The 25018-nt window shown below is 34.3% G+C and overlaps 4 protein-coding genes across 8 annotated transcripts; 2 read left to right on the top strand and 2 right to left on the bottom strand.

Annotated features, from left to right (window-relative positions):
- Nucleotides 1–878: 878 nt before the first annotated feature.
- LOC149481745 (uncharacterized) lies at nt 879–12509 on the bottom strand. 4 transcript variants are annotated; one of them, XM_089704609.1, is made up of 8 exons: nt 12410–12509; nt 12148–12212; nt 11642–11843; nt 10481–10606; nt 9569–9675; nt 8640–9378; nt 3429–3529; nt 879–2440 (listed from the first exon to the last, which is right to left on the bottom strand). In XM_089704609.1, the coding sequence occupies exons 1-8, from the start codon at nt 12423–12425 to the stop codon at nt 2369–2371; spliced, it is 1428 nt and encodes a 475-aa protein (XP_089560735.1). In that variant the 5' UTR covers nt 12426–12509; the 3' UTR covers nt 879–2368. The 4 variants fall into 4 exon arrangements, with proteins under 4 accessions (XP_089560735.1, XP_089560734.1, XP_089560736.1 ...); XM_089704608.1 differs by having other exon boundaries at nt 3429–3532; XM_089704610.1 differs by lacking the exon at nt 879–2440 and adding an exon at nt 2661–3130 and having other exon boundaries at nt 3429–3532.
- A 2834-nt stretch (nt 12510–15343) lies between these two features.
- On the top strand, nt 15344–16854 carry LOC149481746 (ribonuclease kappa-like). The gene is made up of 3 exons (XM_089705093.1): nt 15344–15529; nt 15602–15733; nt 16307–16854. Exons 1-3 carry the CDS (start codon nt 15455–15457, stop codon nt 16406–16408), a joined length of 309 nt encoding a protein of 102 aa, XP_089561219.1. The 5' UTR covers nt 15344–15454; the 3' UTR covers nt 16409–16854.
- A 957-nt stretch (nt 16855–17811) lies between these two features.
- Nucleotides 17812–21122, top strand: LOC149481747 (uncharacterized). 2 transcript variants are annotated; one of them, XM_089704580.1, is made up of 3 exons: nt 17812–17890; nt 20481–20603; nt 20868–21122. In XM_089704580.1, exons 2-3 carry the CDS (start codon nt 20487–20489, stop codon nt 21021–21023), a joined length of 273 nt encoding a protein of 90 aa, XP_089560706.1. In that variant the 5' UTR covers nt 17812–17890; nt 20481–20486; the 3' UTR covers nt 21024–21122. The 2 variants fall into 2 exon arrangements, with proteins under 2 accessions (XP_089560706.1, XP_089560707.1); XM_089704581.1 differs by having other exon boundaries at nt 17818–17890; nt 20469–20603.
- A 549-nt stretch (nt 21123–21671) lies between these two features.
- Nucleotides 21672–24235, bottom strand: LOC149481748 (testis-specific serine/threonine-protein kinase 3-like). The gene is made up of 6 exons (XM_089705207.1): nt 24059–24235; nt 23601–23770; nt 22927–23076; nt 22245–22518; nt 21968–22144; nt 21672–21822 (listed from the first exon to the last, which is right to left on the bottom strand). Exons 1-6 carry the CDS (start codon nt 24233–24235, stop codon nt 21736–21738), a joined length of 1035 nt encoding a protein of 344 aa, XP_089561333.1. The 3' UTR covers nt 21672–21735.
- Between the last annotated feature and the right edge of the window lie 783 nt (nt 24236–25018).

The following is a 25018-nucleotide window of genomic DNA, read 5'->3' on the forward strand; positions in this document are numbered from 1 at the left end:
CAAGAGGAAGGTTTTAGTATATAATTAACATATTATGTTTTAGACGAAGCGGGCGAAGCCACGGGCGGAAAGCTAGTAGTTAATAATTTAAAGAGGAAAGATTTCATCAAATATTATTTCGCCATTAAAAAGCTACCTTATTACCGAGTAATAAGCTGTATATATTACTTAGAAAAATTGGGATTTAGAGCTTATTGTACGAAGCTCATAAACTCAATTTATACAAGTGCATCGAAGCGTCAGATTCTTTACAACTTAGCCACTTCTTTACGAAGCCGCACGATTACGTGCGCGAATGGCAGGCTACGCTCGCACTCTTACGTGAACCAATGGGCATCAACAATTATGCTATTGAAGCACTTGCCACTGAACTGATGACGCTTAGATTGGCTAGTAGCAAGAAGCTTATATGTTTTTTTATCCCTTATGTCCCACTTGCCAAGTTAGGTGTGAAAGGGATAAAAAAACATACAGGCGTCATTCAAGGTCATATTTGCTTGTTACAAGTTAATGTTCATACTGAAATCTCCAGTGTATTAGATACATATAAGCTTCTTGGCTAGTAGACACATGAATATGCGAGAATCAGAGTCGTTCACAAGCAGACGTGCGATTTTTGAAGAATGCGCGTCTTACTAAAATATTAGAATAATTGATATGTGCTTTACGCTGAGGAGATAAGGTTTAATTTTGTTTATATTCAGTTTTAGATAGATGCTTCGAGTATTCGATTCTGAGATCAGTCACATTTGATAACTGAGAGTGATTCAAATCTATTCCATCATTCTTGAAATATTAATCGTGTAAATATAGATTTTATGTTTGACATTTGCTCACGATATAAAGTGAAAAAGGATCAAGAAAAATAAAACAAAGTGTAATTTAAAAAATATTCTTTTATATTTGTCAACCAAAATCTAAATAATAATGTTATGTAATTTAAATAATAATAATGTTATCTAATTTGGAAACAACACAGTAATTACGCAACGTTAACATTTAGGCCTTATCCATAATTATAAATAACTTAACCATGATTTCATTAACTTTAACCAAACAACTTAGCAAAGTATTATAATATAATGTCTTAGCAGAATGCATTCCAACGCAAACTTCTTACAAAATCTTAAAAGCTAAATTCTAATATACATACAAAAATACAGAAGAGGTCTCAACTGGTTTTCATTAACCTCGTGTACTGTTAATTTTTCAAGTAATAATTTTCCATTATTGGAACATTAGTCACAGGCCACTTAATAGGGAGGAAATGCTCATGGAATGCAATCAAAATTTTATATTTGAAAAGAAATTCGACGTTATATTCTTGTTAATTTCAATAAATTAAGAAAAGTAATGTTGTCAAAAAAATTACAAGTTGAACAATCTTAATAACATTCCATGAGTTTCCTCTTTTGGCAAACTAAAAATACAATAAAAATGTAAGCCTACTAATAAAATTAAGCTCATTTGCGTAAACCGTTCATATCCAAACCACCGTACGGAAAATTCAACAATTTAGTATCAAAATATAAACTATAATAGATTATAATAAAATATTAAATATGTATTGACATAACGCGACTACAACTAAGTAATTATAACACGTAAGAAACAGACAGTTTGTGTCTAACATCGCCCTTGTTTAACAAGCATATTAAAGCTGATAAAAACGCAAGATATTGAATTAATTATGTATGTATTTGTATAAAATTGTGGTTCTTTCATTATAGTATTAAAAAAGATATTAAAAATATTCTCATAATAATTAGTCTAATTTCCTAATAATGCTAGAAGGCCTTTGTGTTAAGAAATGTACAATGATATTACAGTTAAATAAGCTATTACATTATTCATAATAGATTAAAAAATCATTAATAGATACTTTGTGCATTGATGAAATACATAATAATAAAATCGAAACAAAAATGTATGTTAGTACGATATAAATTCGTTTTTTATTTATTAAAAAGGAGTGCCTATAACTACGAATTATATAAAAATTGGACCATAAATATGAGCAAATTGGAGTGTTCATAAATTCGTTTAATGTCCGCGTTATTTCAAAATTAAAAAGAAAGCTTATTAGTTATTTTGTATTCATATTGGTTAATAAAAAAACGTGTAGATGTTAGATTTCAATAGTACTAGTTTTAGTGATATTAATATAAAATCAAAGTGGACCAAGTTTATTTTAGACACTATAATACCATTGTACGAATCCCATTCAGAATATTCTTTAATTTTATCAAAACATTAAATGCCCATCACAAAAGTACACAGATATAATATAATACGGTGTATTAATTAGTATCAATTTATTATAATTTATAGACCTGTATACAATAAGGGTCTGCTTGGTTCACTTGGTCTATTCCTTGGACGAATGGTTGTTGTTGCTGCTGTTCTCTTCAGTCTTTTCACCGTCACTGTAGAATTTTGGCTGAAAACACGAGATAAATTAAAAAATAAACTTATTTTTCTTATGAAAAAAATAAGAATTAAGAAGTACCTAATAAGTATAAGTCAGGGAATATTGGACCAAATTTAAGACAAAACAAATAATGCTGTGGAATGAATAATTCTATAATATAGATATGTTTATATAATAATAATTATTATTATTTGTATGCATAGTTATTTTAAGAGAGTAAAATGTATTGGGTAGAAACTAGGAAACATGCAAATGAGTGATAATCACATTCACGGAAATTGTATTACGTTTATGAAAATATGAAGAAAGTGTATAAACAATAAGAAAATAAAATATAGATAGTCAAAAAATATGAGAGGCCAAATAAAATGACTGACGCATACGTCGAAATAAAGTGGTAACCGAATGGCTATTGGCTATGTAACCAAAAATTAACATTCACTGCAAAAACACACATTAAACCAAAAAAACAAAACACTGTAAGTGGAAAAATGAACTCGAAACAAAACAAACACTACATTCCTTTTAATACCTCTAAGAAAACGCTATGACGTGATATGGTGCCGACAAAACACAAAAAAACAATAAAAAATATTGAAGCATGACAACACTCGATCACTTACACAATTTAAGTGTGTACTATACGGTTGTCACTTTATTGCCGAAGCCGTTTTTGACACCGTTATAACTTGTAAAGCCCTAAAAAATAAATATATGTCATACACAGCTTCATAGCGTCTTTGCCTATTTTAAAGACCCTGTATATCAAGTGTATATTGGGCTTAAAAGCAAATAAAATTGTAAGAGAAATTTTCCAACACTGGTTTTCAAATGTGTTTCACTGTTCTTTTGCATACATTTTATCAGCAATACCTTATTATATTCCGACTTTCTCTATTTTTTTCCTCCTGGCAAGAGGCCAAGCCACTAACTATTAGTTTTAACCCTTAACAATCCAACATATTATAGCATCTCAATAAAGCATAGGGTTAGTTACCTCATCATGTTTCTCCTCAGGCACTCGTTCATCGTCGTCATCGCTGTCGTCGTCTTGTGACGAGTCGCCGCCCGACCCGGCCGCGTCTGCCACTGATTTTACTGCTGACATAATATAATTGATATTTTTTTTTTTTTTTTTTTTTTATTTGGTCCGCTAACTGGACGTTCCAACATTAAGAAATAGTGAAAATACAATCATAATCTTTGTGACTTATAGTTGGACGGCCTTCTAAGAGCGAACACAACATGCAACAATTATATAAACCTACACTTATAATAATAATTAAAAATAACAATTAAAACATAATATTAGTTACATAATATTTGGTAGAGAAAAGAAAAATTTTTTGATTGTACTGACCGATGCATTAAACAAGTCGAGATCATGGCAGACAGTGTTATAAGTGGTACACATACGGTTGATAGGTGAATTTTGGCCGTATTTAGTGCGACATAGATTTAAGTTAAAGATCTTATGATTGTGGATACGGGAACCAATTCTTGGCGCGTTAAAATTTAGGAGACCAAGCAGATCAGGACTGTCCACCAAACCATGAAGAACCTTGTATAAGAAGACCATGTCCGCTGACTTACGCCTTATAACTAGGGAAGTCATATTATAGTGTTCAAGCCTAGAATTATAGGTGGTTAAGCGTCGGCAGAGGTTATTGGTATACGTAAGATGGTATAGGAATTTCTTTTGAAGTTTTTCAATTCTATTGACATGGACTGTGTAAGATGGGCACCAGACCTGACTACAATATTCAAGCAGACAGCGAACGTAACAATTGAAGAGTATGACGGGAATTTCTGGATCCTTGAAGGCTTTAGTTTGTCGGATCACAAATCCCGCAAGTCTTGCCCCTTTACGGGTTATGTGATCAATATGCTCTCTGAAATCCAATTTTTTATCAACTATAACACCCAAGTCTCGTAAACTCGAGACCTCTTTTACTTGAGCGTCGTTTATTTTATAAGAAACACTATTCAATTTTGAGCTTCTAGTGAACTTGATGTGGTAACACTTGGAGGCATTAAGAATCATTTTATTTGATTCGCACCATTTAGTAACATTATCAATATCGTTCTGCAAAGCAATAACATCCTCGCTATCACGAATGGTTCTATAGATCTTTAAATCGTCTGCATAAAGTTTGTACTCAGAGTTTATTACAGAGCAAAGGTCATCAATAAATACAATAAAGAAAAGAGGTCCGAGGTGGGATCCCTGCGGTACGCCAGAGGGAACTAAAATAGGCTGTGAAGTATAGCCTCGAATGACAATAAGTTGGGAGCGATTTCGCAGGTAGGACTCACACCACCTGAGGAGAGAACCGCAAATGCCAGCCCGACCAAGTTTATCTAAGAGGATCTCATGGTTGACAACGTCGAACGCTTTCGAGAAATCTGTATAAATCGCATGTGTTTCAAATTTGCTTTCAAGAGCTCTGTAAATATGAGTGACGTATGCCATAAGGTTCGAAGCAGTGGACCTCCCTGGTAGAAACCCGTGTTGATGACAGCTAATTTGGGACTTGAAGTGGGAATATAATATTTTTTGGATCATTGATTCGAAAACTTTGCCAAAGGAGGAGAGAATAGAAATCGGTCTATAGTTAGTCACATCACTGTGGTCGCCATGCTTGTGGATCGGTTTGACGTAAGCTGTTTTCCATTTACTTGGAAAAACACCGACATCTAGTGACTTGTTAAAAATTATATGCAGCGGAGTAACTAACTGGGAGGCACAATTTTTTATGAACATAGGTGGTATAGCGTCGGGTCCAGGACCCTTACTAGCGTCGATATTCTTCAGGGACTTTAAAATCTCAGATTTAGCAAGGGTACAGGAGCCAAGGGAACCCACAAGACTAGGAGAATTGACACGTACTGAAGAGTTATTGGCATTATTGTTGTAAATTGTTTGGAAGTATTTCGCAAATAAATCACAAATCTGCTGCCCGCCCCTAGCCACTTGACTATTGTGATACATCTCATCCGGAATTTCATTGCTATTGGATCTCAAAGATTTTATATATGTCCAAAAATATTTAGGGTTATTTTTAATGTGGGATTTAGCATTTGCTTTGAATTGAGATAAAAAATGAGAAAGCATATCGTCACATCGCTTGCGCAACATTTTGAATGTGACGTGGTCTCTGGGATTTCCATACGTCTTAAATCTCTTATGAAATTTGGCCTTTTCTTTTAAGGCTTTAATTAAGGGAAGGCTAAACCATGAAGGGTAGTTATTTTTCCTTGGATTAGATAATGGAGTATGTTTTTGTATAATGTTGTTTAGGACAGAGTAGAAATTATCTACAGAGTCATCAACCGAATAATTAGATTTAAGATGCGTATTCCAGTCTACAGTATCCAACTCTTGGAGGATGCGTGAAAAATTAGCTTTGGAATAATTAAGAAATGGTAATGCTTTAATCTTAACTCGTTTTGGCGGCTTAAATTTCATGGTAATACTTAGAGCAGGGTGGTATCTGTCAGTACCTACAAGAGGATCATCACATTGTCGAACAATGAAAACGTTGGTGACATTCGTTATAATAAGATCTAACGTCTTTCCGTTTATGTTAGGAACAGAGTTTACTTGGTGAAGATTATTAAACGAGAGAGTATCTACAAAAAGATTTTCTATTGATGAATTATTACAACTTGGTGAAAGTGAATGAGTACTGTGGTCGAAGTGCCATGATAAATTTGGTAGATTAAAATCACCAGCTAACAGAAGAAGACAGTGAGAGGGCAGCTTATGCTGAATAATGTGTGAGATATTAGTTAAAATCCTGTCGAAGCGTTCGTAATTAGCGGGAGGAGGTATATATAATGCATTTATGCATAGAGTACGAGTAATACCGCCGTCTTTAAATTTAATGATTACCCAGAGATCTTCATCAGTTGTTTCCCATTTAAAATAGCGAACTGGTTCATACTTACTTAAAATAGCGACAAGAACCCCTCCCCCCTCTTGTTTAATACTGCTGGTGGATGATCTGTCACGTCTAAATATGGAATACCTATTGTCCAATAATTCATGGTCGTACACTGAATCATTCAACCACGTTTCCGTTAATATTATGATGTCAGTGTCCTGTTTTAATGCATTGGTCAGTATAACATCGGTCTTAGTCCTGAGTCCTCTGACATTTTGGTACAATATTTTAAGGTTACACTTTTTATGATTATCGTTGATTAATAAAACCATCGAAATATGTGAAAATAAAAGCAAAGAAGATAAATCAAATTGAATTTAAAGAGCTTAAGTCCTTAACGATAAAGCTCTTAGAGGTTGTGTTTTTACGCATAAAAATTTTGCCGTTACGCACCCACACGAAGTCGAACTTCTTTTCTCTAGCAACCTTTCTAGCAGCGGCATGTAGTTGTTTGCCAGCAGGGGTTAGATGTTCACACACGTAGATGGGCTTTTTTTCATCGGTGGCAATACCCAAGTGAGAAGAGTTCAACTTATCGTCAGTGTGGACTTTATTGAATGTCTTGACAGCAGCTATAAATGAATCGCGAACCAGGGGGCTAGAGAGCTTTACTATTATAGACCTGGGCCTAGCGGAGTCCTTGTTAAGTTTTGCAACTCGGTGAAAGTTAACTATTTGGTTTTCAGTCAGGTTGTGTCCCACAGTGGCAGCGAGTTGATAAACCACAGTCTTAAGATTTTCTGATCTGTGTTCAGGGACACACTGGACTTCTAAGTTGCAGTCACGTGATTGTTGCTCAAATTGTTCCAGTCGGGAAGATAGATCCCCAACTTGAGTGCGCAGGCCTCTAACTTCAAGGTGCAACTCCTTATTTTCCGATTGCAATTCCTCAATAGTTCTAGTTTTACTTTCCAAAGCTTCCCTCAATTGTTCGTACTTAGCAGACATAAAGTTGACACTTTCTGTAAGCTCCTGAATCTTCAAACGGGTATCAGAGATTTCAGCAGAGAGATCGCGGCGAATATCACAGTGGTGTTTTTTCAGGGTTTCTTCAAGTTTGCAATTAAAGTACTGTTTTATATCTTCGAAGCTACATGCAATAGGAGAGCTAGCACTGGTTAGATTAGCGGCGAGTGAGGGGCTGGTGAGGGGACCCTCGCCAGGCCTGTCAATTATCTTGCAGTCAGTACACTTCCACGCAGATTTATAGGACTTCGATTCTTTGGCGAAATTTTCTGCAGTTACTCCTAAGCATTGGTAGTGGAATGCAGCTTTACACTTCGAACAAGTTTTGAGGTCACTAGTTTTAATTTGTTTTGTGCATTTTTTGCAGGTGCTCATTTTTCAAATATTCCCAAAAACTTGGTAAATTTTTACAAGATGGCAACCCCACCGCTCAATCAGAGACAAGAAATGACGTTGTCAGATGGATTTGACAAATGACAGTGTCAGTTGAGTTTGACAAATGTGTTAGAATTAATTTCGAGGGTAGTTCTGGTTCTTCTTTACAGCACTTTTCAAAAGTGGGTATATAAATGTAACTTATCTTCGTAAGAAAATCCGTATTTGCAGTTCGAGTATTGTTTGAAAAACAACTGATGTGATTCCTTGTGAGTTTAAAAACACTGTGCAAACACAATCACTTTAAATTTTTAAACTTTTACTATGAAAATAATACTTTGAGTTGGGAGCTGAAGTGTAGTAGTTAAAGAGTTGCCAGCCAATGAATATTAAAGAAGTTATGAAACTTTTGCTATGCTGTTTTTTATCTAAATTTTATTGATAACACTATTAATGTCAAAAAAAATACAGCTAGAAGATATAATTAATACTTTAATTTAACTAATTTAGAAGTTTGACACTTCGAACTTTTACAGTTCGAACTTAATGGCGGTTTGGAAGTTAGCTGCGAATGCACGAGCGCTCAGGTTCCGACCCTTAACGTTCCGGTAATATCTAAAATTGTTTTCTGGGCATCAGATCGTTCGATGTTCCTAGCCGTTTAAATCATACTGTAACAGATATTAATAGTGATTTATGCTTTATATTATTTATCCCGATGTTTTGTACACTTAGTAGATTGTTTGTACACTACGACCGCTCCGACCGTGTGTACTTACCGGGCGGTGCGGTGGCCACTTGCGCCTGTGGCTGGTGCGCGCGCGCCTTGTAGCGGTTGAGCTCGTCGTAGCACTGCAGGCACACGCGCAGCGGCTTGTCGCTCTGCCCGCGGCACGACCGCTCCGACCGTGTGTACTCACCGGGCGGTGCGGTGGCCGCTTGCGCCTGCGGCTGGTGCGCGCGCGCCTTGTCGCGGTTGAGCTCGTCGTAGCACTGCAGGCACACGCGCAGCGGCTTGTCGCTCTGCCCGCGGCACGACCGCTCCGACCGTGTGTACTCACCGGGCGGTGCGGTGGCCGCTTGCGCCTGCGGCTGGTGCGCGCGCGCCTTGTCGCGGTTGAGCTCGTCGTAGCACTGCAGGCACACGCACAGCGGCTTGTCGCTCTGCCCGCGGCACGACCGCTCCGACCGTGTGTACTCACCGGGCGGTGCGGTGGCCGCTTGCGCCTGCGGCTGGTGCGCGCGCGCCTTGTCGCGGTTGAGCTCGTCGTAGCACTGCAGGCACACGCGCAGCGGCTTGTCGCTCTGCCCGCGGCACGACCGCTCCGACCGTGTGTACTCACCGGGCGGTGCGGTGGCCGCTTGCGCCTGCGGCTGGTGCGCGCGCGCCTTGTCGCGGTTGAGCTCGTCGTAGCACTGCAGGCACACGCGCAGCGGCTTGTCGCTCTGCCCGCGGCACGACCGCTCCGACCGTGTGTACTCACCGGGCGGTGCGGTGGCCGCTTGCGCCTGCGGCTGGTGCGCGCGCGCCTTGTCGCGGTTGAGCTCGTCGTAGCACTGCAGGCACACGCGCAGCGGCTTGTCGCTCTGCCCGCGCAGCACGAACCGCTTCGACGAGCACGGCCCGCACACCACCGAGCCGCACTTGCGGCAGTGGTGCTGGAAAACAACGAAATTTATATATATTTTTTAGACTTGGTGAATAGACGTATAATATTATGAACACAATTATATTTTGATTCAGAACATATACAATTGACATAAAAAATTGATAAAAGATCAGCTGATGTTATCCTACAACTTTTGGGAAAGCAATATTCACATAAAAATATTTAAAAAATCAACTTACCCTTCTGTTTAAAACTGTGAACTGTGTCTTTTTGCAGTGCATACAAATATTTGCCTCATTGTCTGGTACCCATACTGCAGCATGCTCCGAAGGAGGCTGCTTTCCACCTAAAAAAATAAACGAAATTTAAAATGTTTACTTTAATTGTACTTTAATAAAACTTAACCCTGTTTTTGTATAGTTACTGCACAAAGAACAAAAAGCATATACAACATTATAGGCCAGTAGAAATCGACACTAAAAAACCCTAAATTCGCAAAGCACGATGTAGTTCTGAATTTTTGGTACATTGTTTGGATCAGTTAGGGTGATGAAAATCCCAATTTGCAACTTCGAAAAAGTTGTGCTCGCTGCGCACCACGTGATGAACTGCGAAAATTTTGGACTTTTTTCACTTTTTGCTCTAAAAGTCATAAACTATGCGTTTCCAACAAGTATCATTCAGTACATAAATTAAGGTTATTAAATTTGCAACAATTTAAGCCTAATTACAGCTCTCTAAACCTTATAACAACTAAACTGTGGCCATTCGAAGATGGTTCATTTTTCCCGAAATATTGAAATTTTTAGTTTTGCTCCTGTTTGAAACAAAATATTGGCAAAAACAGCTCGTTCTATGCGAAGGTCGCATAATAAAGTTGTAGTGCATTAAATTTTCTTTCATTAGAGCATAGAACAAAGTCTGTGAGACAAATAGTTCACTCACAATATCTGAAAAACAAAAAGAAGGTAGAAATAGATTTTTAAAGAATTGAAACTGAGGGCATATAAAATCATAAAAAGGATAATACTTTTTCATGTGGGATTTACATCACCCTAACTGATCCAAACAACATACCAAAAATTCAGAACTACATCGTGCTTTGCGAATTTAATGTTAATTTCCACTGGCCTATTACTTAAGGAACATACTTTTTTTTAACAGATCCTCAATGCACTTCTCTATATGCGCCATCCATTCTTCTTTCTCTGTGGCTGTTGCTGCATAGACAGCAAACGATTTTGATGCAGTGCGTATTAACCAACCATTCCGGTATTCTGCAAAAAGTTTATTATTTACGAGACTCAATGAATCAGTCAAAATATTTATTATTATGATACATTATGTGCTTGATAGTTTTGTCACACTAATTTCAACTTTATTACATTGTTTTTACTTTTTACTATAATCTATAAAGTTAGAGCCCATTCTACCACTTGGCACTTTTTGATGAATTTTTTTATTAATATTTTGTTATTGTGATTGGTGGATAAGATGTGGTTCCATATAATGATTCTAGGAGGCTTCCTCATAAGAGTGAAAATTGAAATAAAGAATATTATAATTACACTCATCTTGAAACATATCACATGTTGTTATGATTTTCTATGTTAATGGGTTTTTAAATATCATGATTCATCTACATTTTAAATTTAAAAAATATAATAAAATATTTATTTCAACTTTTAAGTACGGCACACACAATTGGACTCTATTAAATTAATATGCATAAGCTGTTGACTCACTGTCTAGTTCAGTCACATATAAACTGTAGAAATAATGATAAAAATAAATTAATATTTGTGATTCATGAACAATGACTCAGTCACATTATCTGAATGTGTATATAAATAAATTATAGATAGATGATAGCAGATTTATCACTTCTAAAAAGTAAACAAAATGTTTGCATCCAGCGAATTCATTGAAAGGAAATAAAACTTATCATCCATAAATGCAAATTTAACAAGATGATCTTTGAACTTTGTAATAAATTTATTTTTAATTATATGTACAGATTGAACTAGAACCCAGTCAACCTTCAATGATAATAATATAATATGTGAATTTGTATATTTATATGTTTGATTTGATAAAAGAAATGCATAACATTAAAAATTATGATAGAAGCCAATTGATGTGAACTAATAAAAAAACAACAATTTTAAACATTCTCTTTTATTGATTATTCATAATCATAATATATTCAAAGTTGAAGTTTTGGGATATCTTTATGAATACATTACTATTCCAAATATGGCAAAAATGCAAATTCGAAAAGATATGAAAAAAAAAATCACTAAGTTACTTACGGCCTTCATCTTTAAGTGACTCCAATTTAACTTCTTCTAGTGGAATGACATGCTGCTTGTTATACTTCTTTTTGTTTATTACAATGTTTCCATACACTAATATATCATTAAATAAGAAGAATTGTCGAGCCTTTGGTTTCTTTCTGCACATTTTTGTTAGGACTCCTTCTCCTACAAGAACTCTGCCTTGTTCTGCCAATGGCTACATGTATTGGAATAAGAAAATCATTTTTATATAATCTATAACATCGTATAAGAATCATGCTAAAAAAAGTCTAATCTTATTGGCCTGATAAAAAATATTGTTGACATAATCAACAATGAATACACAATGTGTAAAAAGTATTATATCGATAAAAATGTGATATCAACCGGCAAACCCACCTAACGTTAAGTATTAAGTATTATCTTGCCAAGTTTGTCGGTTGATAATTGATAAAACTACGATGTAAAGTTTGAAAGTAAATTTATACTTTCGAAAAATCGAGTTAGATTCAACTACATACCTGACCTGAACTGCCGAAACAGTTCTCCACCATAGCAATTCGTCTAGCATTGGCTTCACTATTTACTGAAAAAATAAAACTTTATCAAGTATATTTGCGGACTGCGGTATAGTATTAAAGTTGACGTCAAAGGAAAGTAGTAAATGGACAGTGACAAAGATTATCCTCATTTAACTAATCAAAGGTATACACTTCGACATAAAGTTCATATTTAGGTCACGAATAACAATATAATTAATAATATAAACTATAATAATTATACCTAAACGATCCACCATTATAAAAAACTTATTTTTTTAATTTGAAAAGCACAGACAGGCACACTTGAGTACTCCTACGGTATCATATGTGTCATTCAAAAATAATGTTGCCAATACATAATCACAGAATATAAAACATAACTGATTTCTACCAAAAATAATAATTCTTTTTTTTATTAATTTTAATATTCAATAACATTCAAACTTCAATAACACACAATCATATTTAATTTATAATATGCACAGAAATAACTCATAACATTGCATCTTTAAAAACATATTATAACTATTTTTATGTTTTTAAAGATATACAATTTTTTAAAGTGAAACTTTTATTACATCGTCTCAAACTTTTTGGTCTGTGTAGCGCATGTCGCGTGTATCGCGGCTGCCGAGTAGGTATACCTACTCGGTAGCCGACCGACACGCGACATGCGCTACACAAAGCAGTGTTCGGAACCGTTCGAACAGTTTCACTTTTACCGTGGTTTCATAAAACCACACAACATTTTTTTAATAAATTTATGTAGTTTCTATCGATAGAGCTTAACAAATATATTGGTTTTAAAAGGAGTGAAAGAACTATTTCAACAACAAATGTTGGTGATTTAATAAATTGATACATATAGGTCTAATCTGATGGCATATTTATATTTACGAAATAAAAGATTTTCATATGGCAATTTTATTTGACAACTTGATAGTTGTTGGTTGGTTGGTTGTCAAATTATTTGTCTTCTTTGCAATTGATGAATAATTTTTTAGACCGGACTCTCAGTGGAGTTTCGTTTGCAAAAATCGCGGACCTAAATCTGACTTCTGATATATATTGTATAGATCCCAGACATCCTATAGACAGATGTTGCCAACCAGTTTTGTGGTCCCCCTGCCCGCACCCCGGTAATTAAATATGGCATACAAAGAAAAAAATAAAAATTTCCAAAACATGCCGTGTGGGGTATCAAATGAAAGAGCTTATTGAGTAGATCACGAATATATAGCATACTATATACATTTCTTACACTTTCTCTAAGATTTTTTAGAAAATTTACGAAAATGGTCCATTTTTGAGTTAACTTTAAACCACTATAGATTGAAAACTCATGAATATATTTTTTAAATTATTATTTTAAATAATTAACAATAGTCCATTGTTTATGATTCAATAGTTCGTAATATAATATAAGTGAGCTATGTGGTGGATTTGATGAAAATAACTATATACTATATGAACTTGAAAATATACTCGCCATCTTTGAATGCTCCCCCCACTCCCCCATGCAACTATTTCACTGTACGAAATATTGAAACGTAAACAATGGACTATTGTTAATTATTTAAAATAATAATTTAAAAAATATATTCATGAGTTTTCAATCTATAGTGGTTTAAAGTTAACTCAAAAATGGACCATTTTCGTAAATTTTCTAAAAAATCTTAGAGAAAGTGTAAGAAATGTATATAGTATGCTATATATTCGTGATCTACTCAATAAGCTCTTTCATTTGATACCCCACACGGCATGTTTTGGAAATTTTAATTTTTTTCTTTGTATGCCATATTTAATTACCGGGGTGCGGGCAGGGGGACCACAAAACTGGTTGGCAACATCTGTCTATAGGATGTCTGGGATCTATACAATATATATCAGAAGTCAGATTTAGGTCCGCGATTTTTGCAAACGAACATCTCCTTGGAGCCTGCTCTATTTAGGATTTTGTCTAAAAAATCTTCGAAAATGTCGAAAAAGCCGCTGCGATCACAAGCAAGAGGTGTTGTTTATAATGTGTATAGAAAAACATTCGATGCAGAAGGGTCAAAAACGTCACAATTTTCAATTTTGAATATTTTATTGGTAAATTGGACTTACCCGTTTTGATACTTAAAATAAAAAATATTATAAGTAGGTAACTATAATATTGTTTATTGATTACAATATAATTTTATGAAAACTTATTACAGGAGTTTCCAATACGGCTATTCGTCAAGTCCAAGCTGTCCAAGTCAATTTTATAATGTGTGTATCTTTAATACTTACGAAAATAAACATAGTTTTAATTTATTTTTATTTTATTTTATAAAAAAATGATTAGCAATCTAGTTTTGATCTGCATTATCATTACATCCATATTTTTACATGGCATAATGATAATGAATATACAAATATAGGTATGTGTAAATAATAATATGTATTACATAGATAAAAGTAATATGTATATTATACATGTAAGTATGTACCTACATAGTACATAATATTAAGAGGATATCTTATTATTAAGTACAGTATTGTTCACTTATGTAATGTGACTAATGACGTTGAGGACAAAATAAAAAATAAGCAGTATCAAGATCGTTCAGTCCATTTTCCCTAGGGTTGCACACTCAAAATTTTGATTTCCCAATTTGCCATCAGATTCTGGTTTACCTATAGTTTGGCTGATATTACCAGTAACAGGGCAACTTTTGCACGCCTCATAAGCGAAGCGTTGAGGTGGGTACTACTGTCACTTCGCGCAAAACATCTGATTTTTCAAACTTAAAATGTCTTTATGTATCATACATTGCACTTGTAAGATAATACATACACACACATATTAAGAAAAAACACTATTTTTAACGTTCATGATATTTTTGATGTCATTTTTGTTATTTAAACTAGTTAAAAAACAGTTTAAAAAAGTTCTGTCTTGGACGTCCGTGTGTCTGTATGTGCGGATCCTTTTTCTTGTTAACACGATAGCGACCGAAATACTTTACTAATCGAGTCTTTTTTTTTCTCTTACGCTTGAGTATGCTCAGGAATAGAACCCTTTCATTTTTCAGGGTCTGATTCGATGTGGTTTAATTGTTATTAAATAAACAAAAATAATTATTAAAAAAAATTATGAGGCGTGCACTTTTGGATTTTCCAATTTGTTATCTATTACCATAGACACGGAATGATCATGTGAGAGACGACTTCTTGTGTGATTTTTAACATCTGACAGGAGGTGGTCGATTATTTTATCATTATTTGTTCGCGAATTTTAATAAAATAAGCGAGCACAATGGTTTGTAAATTGTGTGGCCCTAAATTGTCGCTATGCGGCTTAGTTTTGAGTGTGTGGGGAGTTATTCAACTCGTAAGTATCAATTTCTCGGAACATGTTTGAATCAAAAATTTGCAATCTTACAATTCTCGTTTATATTTTCAGACGTTAATGGGCGTATTTTACCATTTCAAAGCTGTTGCCCTTTTAGAAGATCTTCCACTTGAGGAAAGCGCTACTGGGGAAGAAGAAACACTCGAAAGTTTCATTGCCAATGTTGAACATGGATATATGCAGGTAAAGATTGTACATAATTATATCATACACCTCTTATTTCTTGTTTGAGCTATGTAACAACTTCAAATCGCAATTCCTTGCAAGTTCTCAAAATAAGGCCAACTTATAATTAACATCAATTTGCCTGATTTTCATATGCTCAAGGCCTAATTAGCAGTCACATTTTTCTTAAATTATAAGGAAAAAGTTCGTTTTGCCTCACTATGGAAAAGGTGGCTGCACTAAAGAAATATTATTCCAGTGAAAGTGATATCTAAGACAATTACAATTTCAAATAAGGGTTTGGAATTTGAGAATAATATTATTTCATCAACCTTTCCACTACAGTATGAATGCTAAAGTTGTTTTTTTAACTTATTGTCATGCAAGTGATAAAACCAAGCTCATGCAAAACAATATCTCCTGGGGCAGCTAGTTGATAATAATATTGATCTGATAACACCCAAACGATTATTGACTAACTTGAGCTTAAAGAGTAGTATTGTTAAATCCATATCCTACAAGACAATAAATAATTTTGCAAATATGTTAATGTATAATTTTGTTTATTAAATTGTCAAATATGTTTTCCAGAACGCCCTCAACTGCTGGATCGCAGCTTTGTTATACTTTGTCACACTTGTTGTATCCGGCCACCAGTTTTGGATGAATAATCGCTCCTCCGTCAGCATGTAAACTGCTGCTGTATGTTGTATAGTTCCATTCCATTTCTTTTATTTGGCCAGAAAAGTAGACTATCTACCAAAAACAATGTTATCTTATGTATGTGTGAACTGTGAACTACTTTTCTGCCTGAATCTATTTATTGTATATTGCTTATTTGAACGATAATAATTTAAATAAAAAAAATGTTTGCTAAGGATAGTTTAGATGTAAAGACAGGTCTTTTTAATCAAAACTTAAATTATTTTTACCAGTAGGTATGTTAAAAATAATGGTCAGATACACAAAAATAATTAAAATGAGGTTTAAATGCTATTATAATAAAATATCATGTCTCAAGATTTAACAAGAGTATTATATTTGTGAATGATTGCTATATGTTGTTGTACATAAAATATCTAATTGTAGAAACTATGTAAAATCATGCTGATTTTCTTGAAATAAAGGTATTAATGTTATTTATTGTTTTTATTTTATTGAAATAACTAAATTTTTAATTGTTATTATACAATAAGATATGTGAGGGGTACAAATATTTTGAAATTATATATGAATGTCTTATAAAAGTAGTAACAAGTCTTGCAAAAATGGATTAAGTTCTTCATGAATGGCACAATTTTTTTTAAATACTGTAAATATTTTTCCTGTTTTTGTATCCTAAAAATGTTTTGTAATTTAAGGATAATTGAAATATATTGCCTGTTATTATATAGGACTATATATTAGGATAATTTAAGTATGTTGCCTGTTTTTGAATGGGATAAAGAGAAAAACATGTTTTTGTTGATTTCAGATTCTAAACATAATTATCTGGTATGTGGTATGTTTGGTTTGAGTTGTTGGTGCTTAGTGGTTTTATTGATTTTCAAGATTTTAAATAAATTTTATTAAGTAGGTGGTTTTATAAGCACATATATAAGTGTAGTTTTAACGAGTTTTAATGTCAAAATGACCACAAAATCGACTGTGAAAAAAAAGCAAACAGAAATATACAGGCTGAATTGATAACCTCCTCCTTTATTTTTGAAGTCGGTTAAATATCAAAAAGGTAACAGCCCTATAGCTATAACAGTGCTTACGTCAAAATTTCATCGCAGGGGCTTAGGCTGGTTGCAGAGCTTGACCGACCGTCAGTGCGTACCGTCGGTCCTGACTGGTTCATTCTCACTCTACGGTCCTGACGATACGCATCAACAATTGTATGACTATGACACTAATGCGCATGACAATACGCGTGCGTATGGTCGGTCGGAGAACCATCAAATCAAAATATTTTATCCTTGTTTCCTCTGGTAGCTACCACAATCCAGAGTTTTGTACATGAAATTATTGGGCATCTCATCAAAATAAAGCTACTCACGAAAAATTAGGTTGATAGTAATCACTTGCAAAAATGGGCGATGTATCCCGGACTATAGTTATTTACAGTGAAGATATTGCGTGCACAGTTGCATTGCATGTATTCGTTACCCATTCTTCGTAGATATTAGATAGGTAAGTACCTAAAAGCTAAAATACTTTTATAAGTTTTCTTATTATTCAACACTTATTAATTATCTGTTGTATTACATTTTAATTTATTTCTAATCAAAGAAGAAAATGTCGTTTCCATGTCATTCTAGTGATTTAAATATTTCAAAACTACTCAAAACTGCTTGAAAAATGGGGATGCTTTTTGGCTGCGGTCTATGTTGCATGCTTTTGAGCATTTGGGCTGTTGTACAACTGGTAATAGTATAATTAATATTTTCTACCAGTGTAGTCTACCATATCCCACAGAAAATCGGGGTGACATGCGAATGCTATAGACTACAAGCCCGCATAGGACAAAAATATGGGTCAAATGAACCACCAGGGGACATATCTAGAACGATAGCAGAGCAAAAAATAATAAGATTCATCACTATGCCGTCACTTGTAAGCTGTCCAACTGAGTGCAGATGAGAATTGAAAAGTACAGGTAGACTCGGTAAATTTTGGTCATATATTTTTGTACGGCATTCTTAACCATCGATAGATCCATTAAAAATAATAAGAAACCGCTCAGTGCCGTACAAAAATGGTGGTCCACCAAGTCGGAATTTTTATTTAATTTCCGAGAGTTACCGGGGGTAAATTTGGTCATTTGACCATGTACGGCATCTGTGTCATACTATTGCTATACTGCTTTTAATCCATTATTCCGCAACGCCGTACAAAAATCATGGGGACAAGGGGAAAAAATCGAGAGTTGTAATCCCCTCTCTTTCCCCACTCCAGGGGGTCATTTGACACAACACGAAATAAATTTATTTTTAAAGTATTTTATGCATAGATAATATTTTTTCATGTGCCGTACATTTTCGTTGGTTCAAAGGGGAAAAATCTGAAAAAGAAAAAAATCCATATAACGAAATGTTTGCTTTATATTTTTATAATAAAATATAAATATACATTAATATTAAGAAGCTCGAAGTGGTTAATTATCACCTTGAAAAGTCGGAGTCAGGTGGAATGGACTCCGTTAAATTGATGAACTAATAAAAAAGCTATGAACGAAAAGATGTGAATTATATGCAATCAGTCCATGAATACAGGTAAAGTCACAAGCAAATGCTAGTAATATATACATATTCAAAATGTACAAGTAAAGCGCTTTCAAATGATACCAAACACTGCATATTTATCTTAACTTTATTTTTTTACTCTGTATGTTTTGTCCGCTAGAGGGCGCCACATTAGATTTTGTGAAACCCCATATAGCCTTTAGCTAGCTGGTCGTTGGTTATCCAGTGAACAATTCAGACGCCTCTAATGATATGTCATTTGTCGAATTCTGATAAGTAGTTTAGAAGTTACGAGGGAATAGATGAACATACATACATGACCTGTAAACAACCATAACCCTCCTTTTGCTTTGCCGTAGTTGGGTAAAAATATGTTAATGCCGTACTGTATCAAATGGCCATAAAGCACTCTTAAAATTGTAGCTTTCGGCGCTTTCATCAGCCTTAAAGATGTGGTCTGCACAAAAATGTACGGCATCGTTTTTTCCTAATTTATCTATGTTAATACTATTTAAAACAACGGATAAAGTGAAGAAAACTATTATATTTCATTAATCTACGATGTTTAAACTTTAACAAAATTTCTGGTTTTGCATTTCTCTATAACTTTTTTTAGAACGGTTTCTTTTGAACGGCAATACTATACAACAATTGAATTTTACAATATCATGTTAAAAAAAAAGTTCCCGTACAGGGTCAAATGACCTTACAGCTCTTTATATCAAGAATTCGATGAAATTAAGATGATTATTGGTATACATTTAAAAGAACAATTATTTTTTGACGGCATTGCTTTTAATAGTACTTTTGAGTGCTAGATAATGTTTTGGAACCGAAGCCGTACTTAGTCAAATGACCCCCTGGAGTGGGGAAAGAGAGGGGATTGCATCTCTCGATTTTTTCCCCTTGTCCCCATGATTTTTGTACGGCGTTGCGGAATAATGGATTAAAAGCAGTATAGCAATAGTATGACACAGATGCCGTACATGGTCAAATGACCAAATTTACCCCCGGTAACTCTCGGAAATTAAATAAAAATTCCGACTTGGTGGACCACCATTTTTGTACGGCACTGAGCGGTTTCTTATTATTTTTAATGGATCTATCGATGGTTAAGAATGCCGTACAAAAATATATGACCAAAATTTACCGAGTCTACCTGTACTTTTCAATTCTCATCTGCACTCAGTTGGACAGCTTACAAGTGACGGCATAGTGATGAATCTTATTATTTTTTGCTCTGCTATCGTTCTAGATATGTCCCCTGGTGGTTCATTTGACCCATATTTTTGTCCTATGCGGGCTTGTAGTCTACTACTGTTTTTCTTGCGATAAGTGATCCGTAGGTCCGTATAGTAGGCCGAATAGTAGGCCCGTTTCTTTTCTTCACCCTTCCCAGTCTTTTTCTTCATTCTTGCCATTTATCAAGCATTTATCACTTTAGAAAATGTTTACGGGCGGTGAAGATCGCTTACCATCATCGGTACCGGTACCTGTACCAGTTTAGAATTATAATATTTTGTTAGAACTGATTGCAGATTGTGATGGGTTTCCTATTTAAAATGGAAGTAGTGGCATTTATAGAAGAAGCAGAACCGGACCATCATGGTTACGAAGATTTTGAAGACTTTATGAAACAAACGGAAGAAAATTATAGTCGGGTAATAGCCGATAGTTAAATCTATATTTATACAATTCTAATCTGCTTTGTGTTACTAACAGTAACTATATTAAAATTTAAAAGCATGGGAATAAAACAATGCTGATCTTAGCATGGCGTGTTTGACACGCCCCAAAAAGATATACAAAAATGAAACAGTTATTCGTTTATTGAAAAGGGATGAACCCTTTGTACATGCAAATCTTAGGTATATGAAATTATCAAATTTTAGAAATGAATTATTTTCAGCATTTGAATTTTCCAGATTGCAGTCAACTGCTGGATTGGTGCAGCGATATATTTAGTCATGATTGGCGTTTCTTATATGTGTATTAAAAAAGCTCAAGCGAGTGACAAAGAGGCAGCAGAGCGTTTAGCCGACGATGAAACATTTTGTAAATCCAAAATAAAGAAGATATAATTATTAAAAAAAAATGTTAAGCGCAAGAAGTCGTACATAAGAATTTAATACGTTATCTAGGTTTAATGCTTTGCGTGTGGTTTAGAAATGTGGAATAAAAAAGATGTTAGAGCATACATTTCTATTTTATTTTTAGTATTTTCGTTGTTTAAAGAATCGCTTTTACATATTACATAATATAATATGATGATAGTCGGTAGGAATGAAAGTTAAAGTAGACCTAAAAATTAACCTAATATACAGGTGTCCTGTATAAATGTAATATAACATACATTGGGTTATATTAAAGGTACCAGTTGGTCGGTTCTACAAGTGTTAATTTAACAGTTAGTGCATTAATGAAATGCATTTTTTTTCAAATTACTTTCATAATAAATCACTTCTAGTATGTCATCCATACTAATATTATAAATGCGAAAGTAACTCTGTCTGTCTGTCTGTTACTCAATCACGCCTAAACTACTGAACCAATTTGCATGAAATTTGGTATGGAGATATTTTGATACCCGAGAAAGGACATAGGCTACCTTTTATTGCAAAACATGTACCACGGGCGAAGCCGGGGCGGACCACTAGTAGATGATATTTTTTAGCTTCGATAACACAAGGTAAATATGAATAATACGAAAAAACAAAAAGTAATATGTTTTTATTGGTTACAGTTTTTATAAAAGTCGATATGGCGGCCCAAAAATTCTTCCATCTGTTATAATCATTTCACTTCTTCTAATTTCCGGTCAAACGTTACTGTGCCAATATTAACGCTTTTAATTTCATCTTTGCTTGCGTGAGCGTTTTCCTATAAAAAATAAAGTATTTCTTGGAGAAAAAGCACCAGAAAAGTACATAAAATTATTTACATGCAATTGTACGAAACTAAGATTAGAAAAATAATAAAAGAAGAGTTGTTAAAAATGTGTACCTACTATCGTACTTTTCTTTACCTGATTGGTATCTAACTCTTCGTCTTTGCCAGGTTGTGTCGGGCAAAGCCAGGGGTCAGCCAGTATCTGCGGTATTTTGGCTCGAATTTTCAACGGGGCCAATATTTTAGTGATTAACTTTCGACAGTCTACAGAAACTTTCGGTTCGCGAGGGAATGATACTTTATTTTGAACTTGCTGAAAATAAATTATAATAAATAAATGAACAGGAATCGTCCATAACAAAATATACAGGTTGGTTCTTTGAAATAATTTTGTTGCAAGAAATTAGTTGTACCTTTAGCAACTGTGTGTAATTCGTATCGTCAAACGGTAAGCGGCCGTACACGATTGCGTATAAAACAACACCCATGCTCCAAACATCAGAATCTTGGGGTCTATAAGGCACCCCTTTGAGGATCTCGGGAGAGGCATAAGCGTAACTACCGCAAAACGTCTCACTCAGGGAAAATACTCCATTCTTGGGTTTCATATGACCTCTTGCAAACCCGAAATCGGATAGTTTAATGTTCAAACCATGATCCATTAGCAAGTTCTCGCATTTTATATCGCTGCAAGGGAAATAAACGTTTGTTAGCCACTCGAAAAAATTGGGGCTCACTTTATAGAGTCCTCCTCAAATTGTTCAATTAAATTATTTGTCAGTATCGAATAGCGCAATGGATGGACGTTTGGACTTTGTAATAAAAGGGGACATTAACTAACCCCAGAAATGAGGCTGCAAATGCCATTAGTTTAAAAAGTTTTGCTGCCAAGGCAGAGCAGAGGTTGAAAATATTAAAGTTAAACAATGCGCGAATTCCTATAATGAAAAAGCATTATGGCTATCATTATCGTCGTTATACAATATCATCCTATTATTTTGGGTGAAAATTTTTAATAGACTTCAAAAAAAGGAGGAGGTTATCAACCGCCGTTCGGCCGGTACCTATGTTTTTTTTTTTCTTAGAACTGCTTACCGATGGACAACGCCTCGTTCATGGCAATAGTCTACAGCTTCGACCAGTTGTTTGAACCAACGACGTCCCCTTGATTCATCGATGTGTTGGTCTTTACGAATAATGTCCAGAAGACTTCCATTTTCAGCATATTCCATTACAATATACACTCTGGAAATTAAAAATTATAAAGTGAAGTAAAGCAACAGCTTTTGCATTAAAAACCAAGTTATAAGTTCATGCGAAGAAGTTTTTAGAAGACAAGAAAACACATGTCACCAGATATTAAGCATTGAATGCTTCTCATAATCATAAGACCAATTTATTACATGTGCGTTGCCAGAATCCATTAACATAACAGGAGATTATGATGCGACTGTTTATACGATGGAAGGCGGAGGATATTGCTATGCCACTATTCTAGTAATTTACGCTAAATATGAATTTTAAATGCATTTGAATGTTTTTTTTTCAGGAGTGGTAAATTTTCTAATTCGTTGAAAATACATATCTTCCGACTTCTGTATTAGTTATGAATATAACAATTAACAGCGCAATTATTTCATTTATCCAACCTAAATTTAAACGTAATCAGATCAATAGATTTACGAAAGATTACTTCAGATTCATAGATACAATCCTTGAGCTTAAATTTTAGCGGGATAAAATAGGATTAAATAAGGACAATAGTAAACCTATGCGTAGTTTCGATTGCTTGTAGGAAACGTATCAAGTTTTCATGCTTCAGACCCTTGACTACTTCAATTTCTCTTGGCAGGAACTTTTTCAAGTAATCACCCGGTGCTTGGAATTTACTTATTATTTTTATTGCAACTTGGCAGTTGTGTCTGTCGCTGGTAGCCACCTAGTGTAGTGAAATTATTCCTTCATTTTATGAAAAACAATATTTTAAATATTTGAAAAGGATTAGGCAAAATGTACTAGAAACAACGACATAGTTTAGTACGAAATAGTGAAAGATCGGAAATATTTGAATGATGTAAATTGTAATACTAATTATCAGTGAAAAATATACATATAATTCTACAAAACAATTTAACAATAGGGCCACCCGACACAGTCCTACTTAATTGAAAGTTTAAGCGTAGTAGAAAACTTGCAACACGAGTTAATTGGACACCTAAATTCTCACCTTGACGGTGGCGTAAGAACCCGAGCCAATAGTTCTGCCAAGTATATATCCGTGAGTTTCTAGAACAGTCAATTTTCTTTCTGCTTTAGCCTCGACGCCGCTATGGACGGTTGCCGTGGGCTCCGTAGACATCTCGCCAAGGACATTGTCGTCAGCTCGTATATCTGGCCCTGGCATATCACAGAAATATTTGTATACTATTAATTTAATTTTATTCAGTTACATTATAATTTATTTAGCCACATTTTAAATATTTTTCAAGTGAATTTTTCATTCATGCTGTCATTTTGTTAGTCACGGACCGGGTGACAGAGAAATGTTATTTTAAATATGTCGTTGCGTGTTCAAAAAGGCCAGTTGCGGGCGATAATTTTTCTGCTTTCTATACGGTTAATTTTTTTACTAATGTCTTTTTTTAGGGTTCCGTATCAAAAGAGTATTTATTATTAATTTTCCAATCCTATCATACTCAAATCTAAAAAAAAATGATTCAAATATTATTTATTCATGATAAAATGGAGGATGGCTAAACAATTCCTTCTCGGAATTTTATACTATGAAGGAAGTACTTTGAATTAATTGTTAAGAATTATTCATAAAAGCATGTATTAAACTCGTCAGAGGTCTTGGTATGAAGCAGTAATTGTGAAGTCATTCTTCATAAAGCTTTTAAAGTCTAGTTATTATGTGCTTGTTGTATGCATTATAATAGATTTAAAATCATTCCACTTTTCGTATACATACATATATACCTCGATGGAACGTTTGATATTAATTTTATAATTTTAATCTACTATGCCTATGGGACAAATACTTTTATTAAGATTAAAAGAGTGATTATTACTGAGCATTCTCACTTTAAGGTAATATTTTGTTATCGATTTACCTAATTCTTCTTATTAGGAATGAAAAATCACGTCTTAAATACTAACCAAGACATTAGTCCACGGTAAATTTAAA

This window comes from Colias philodice, chromosome 16 (assembly GCF_061535455.1).
Source record: "Colias philodice isolate Cphi_HAF_F1 chromosome 16, ilColPhil1 Martin Lab GWU primary, whole genome shotgun sequence".
Taxonomy (NCBI): Eukaryota; Metazoa; Arthropoda; class Insecta; order Lepidoptera; family Pieridae; genus Colias; species Colias philodice.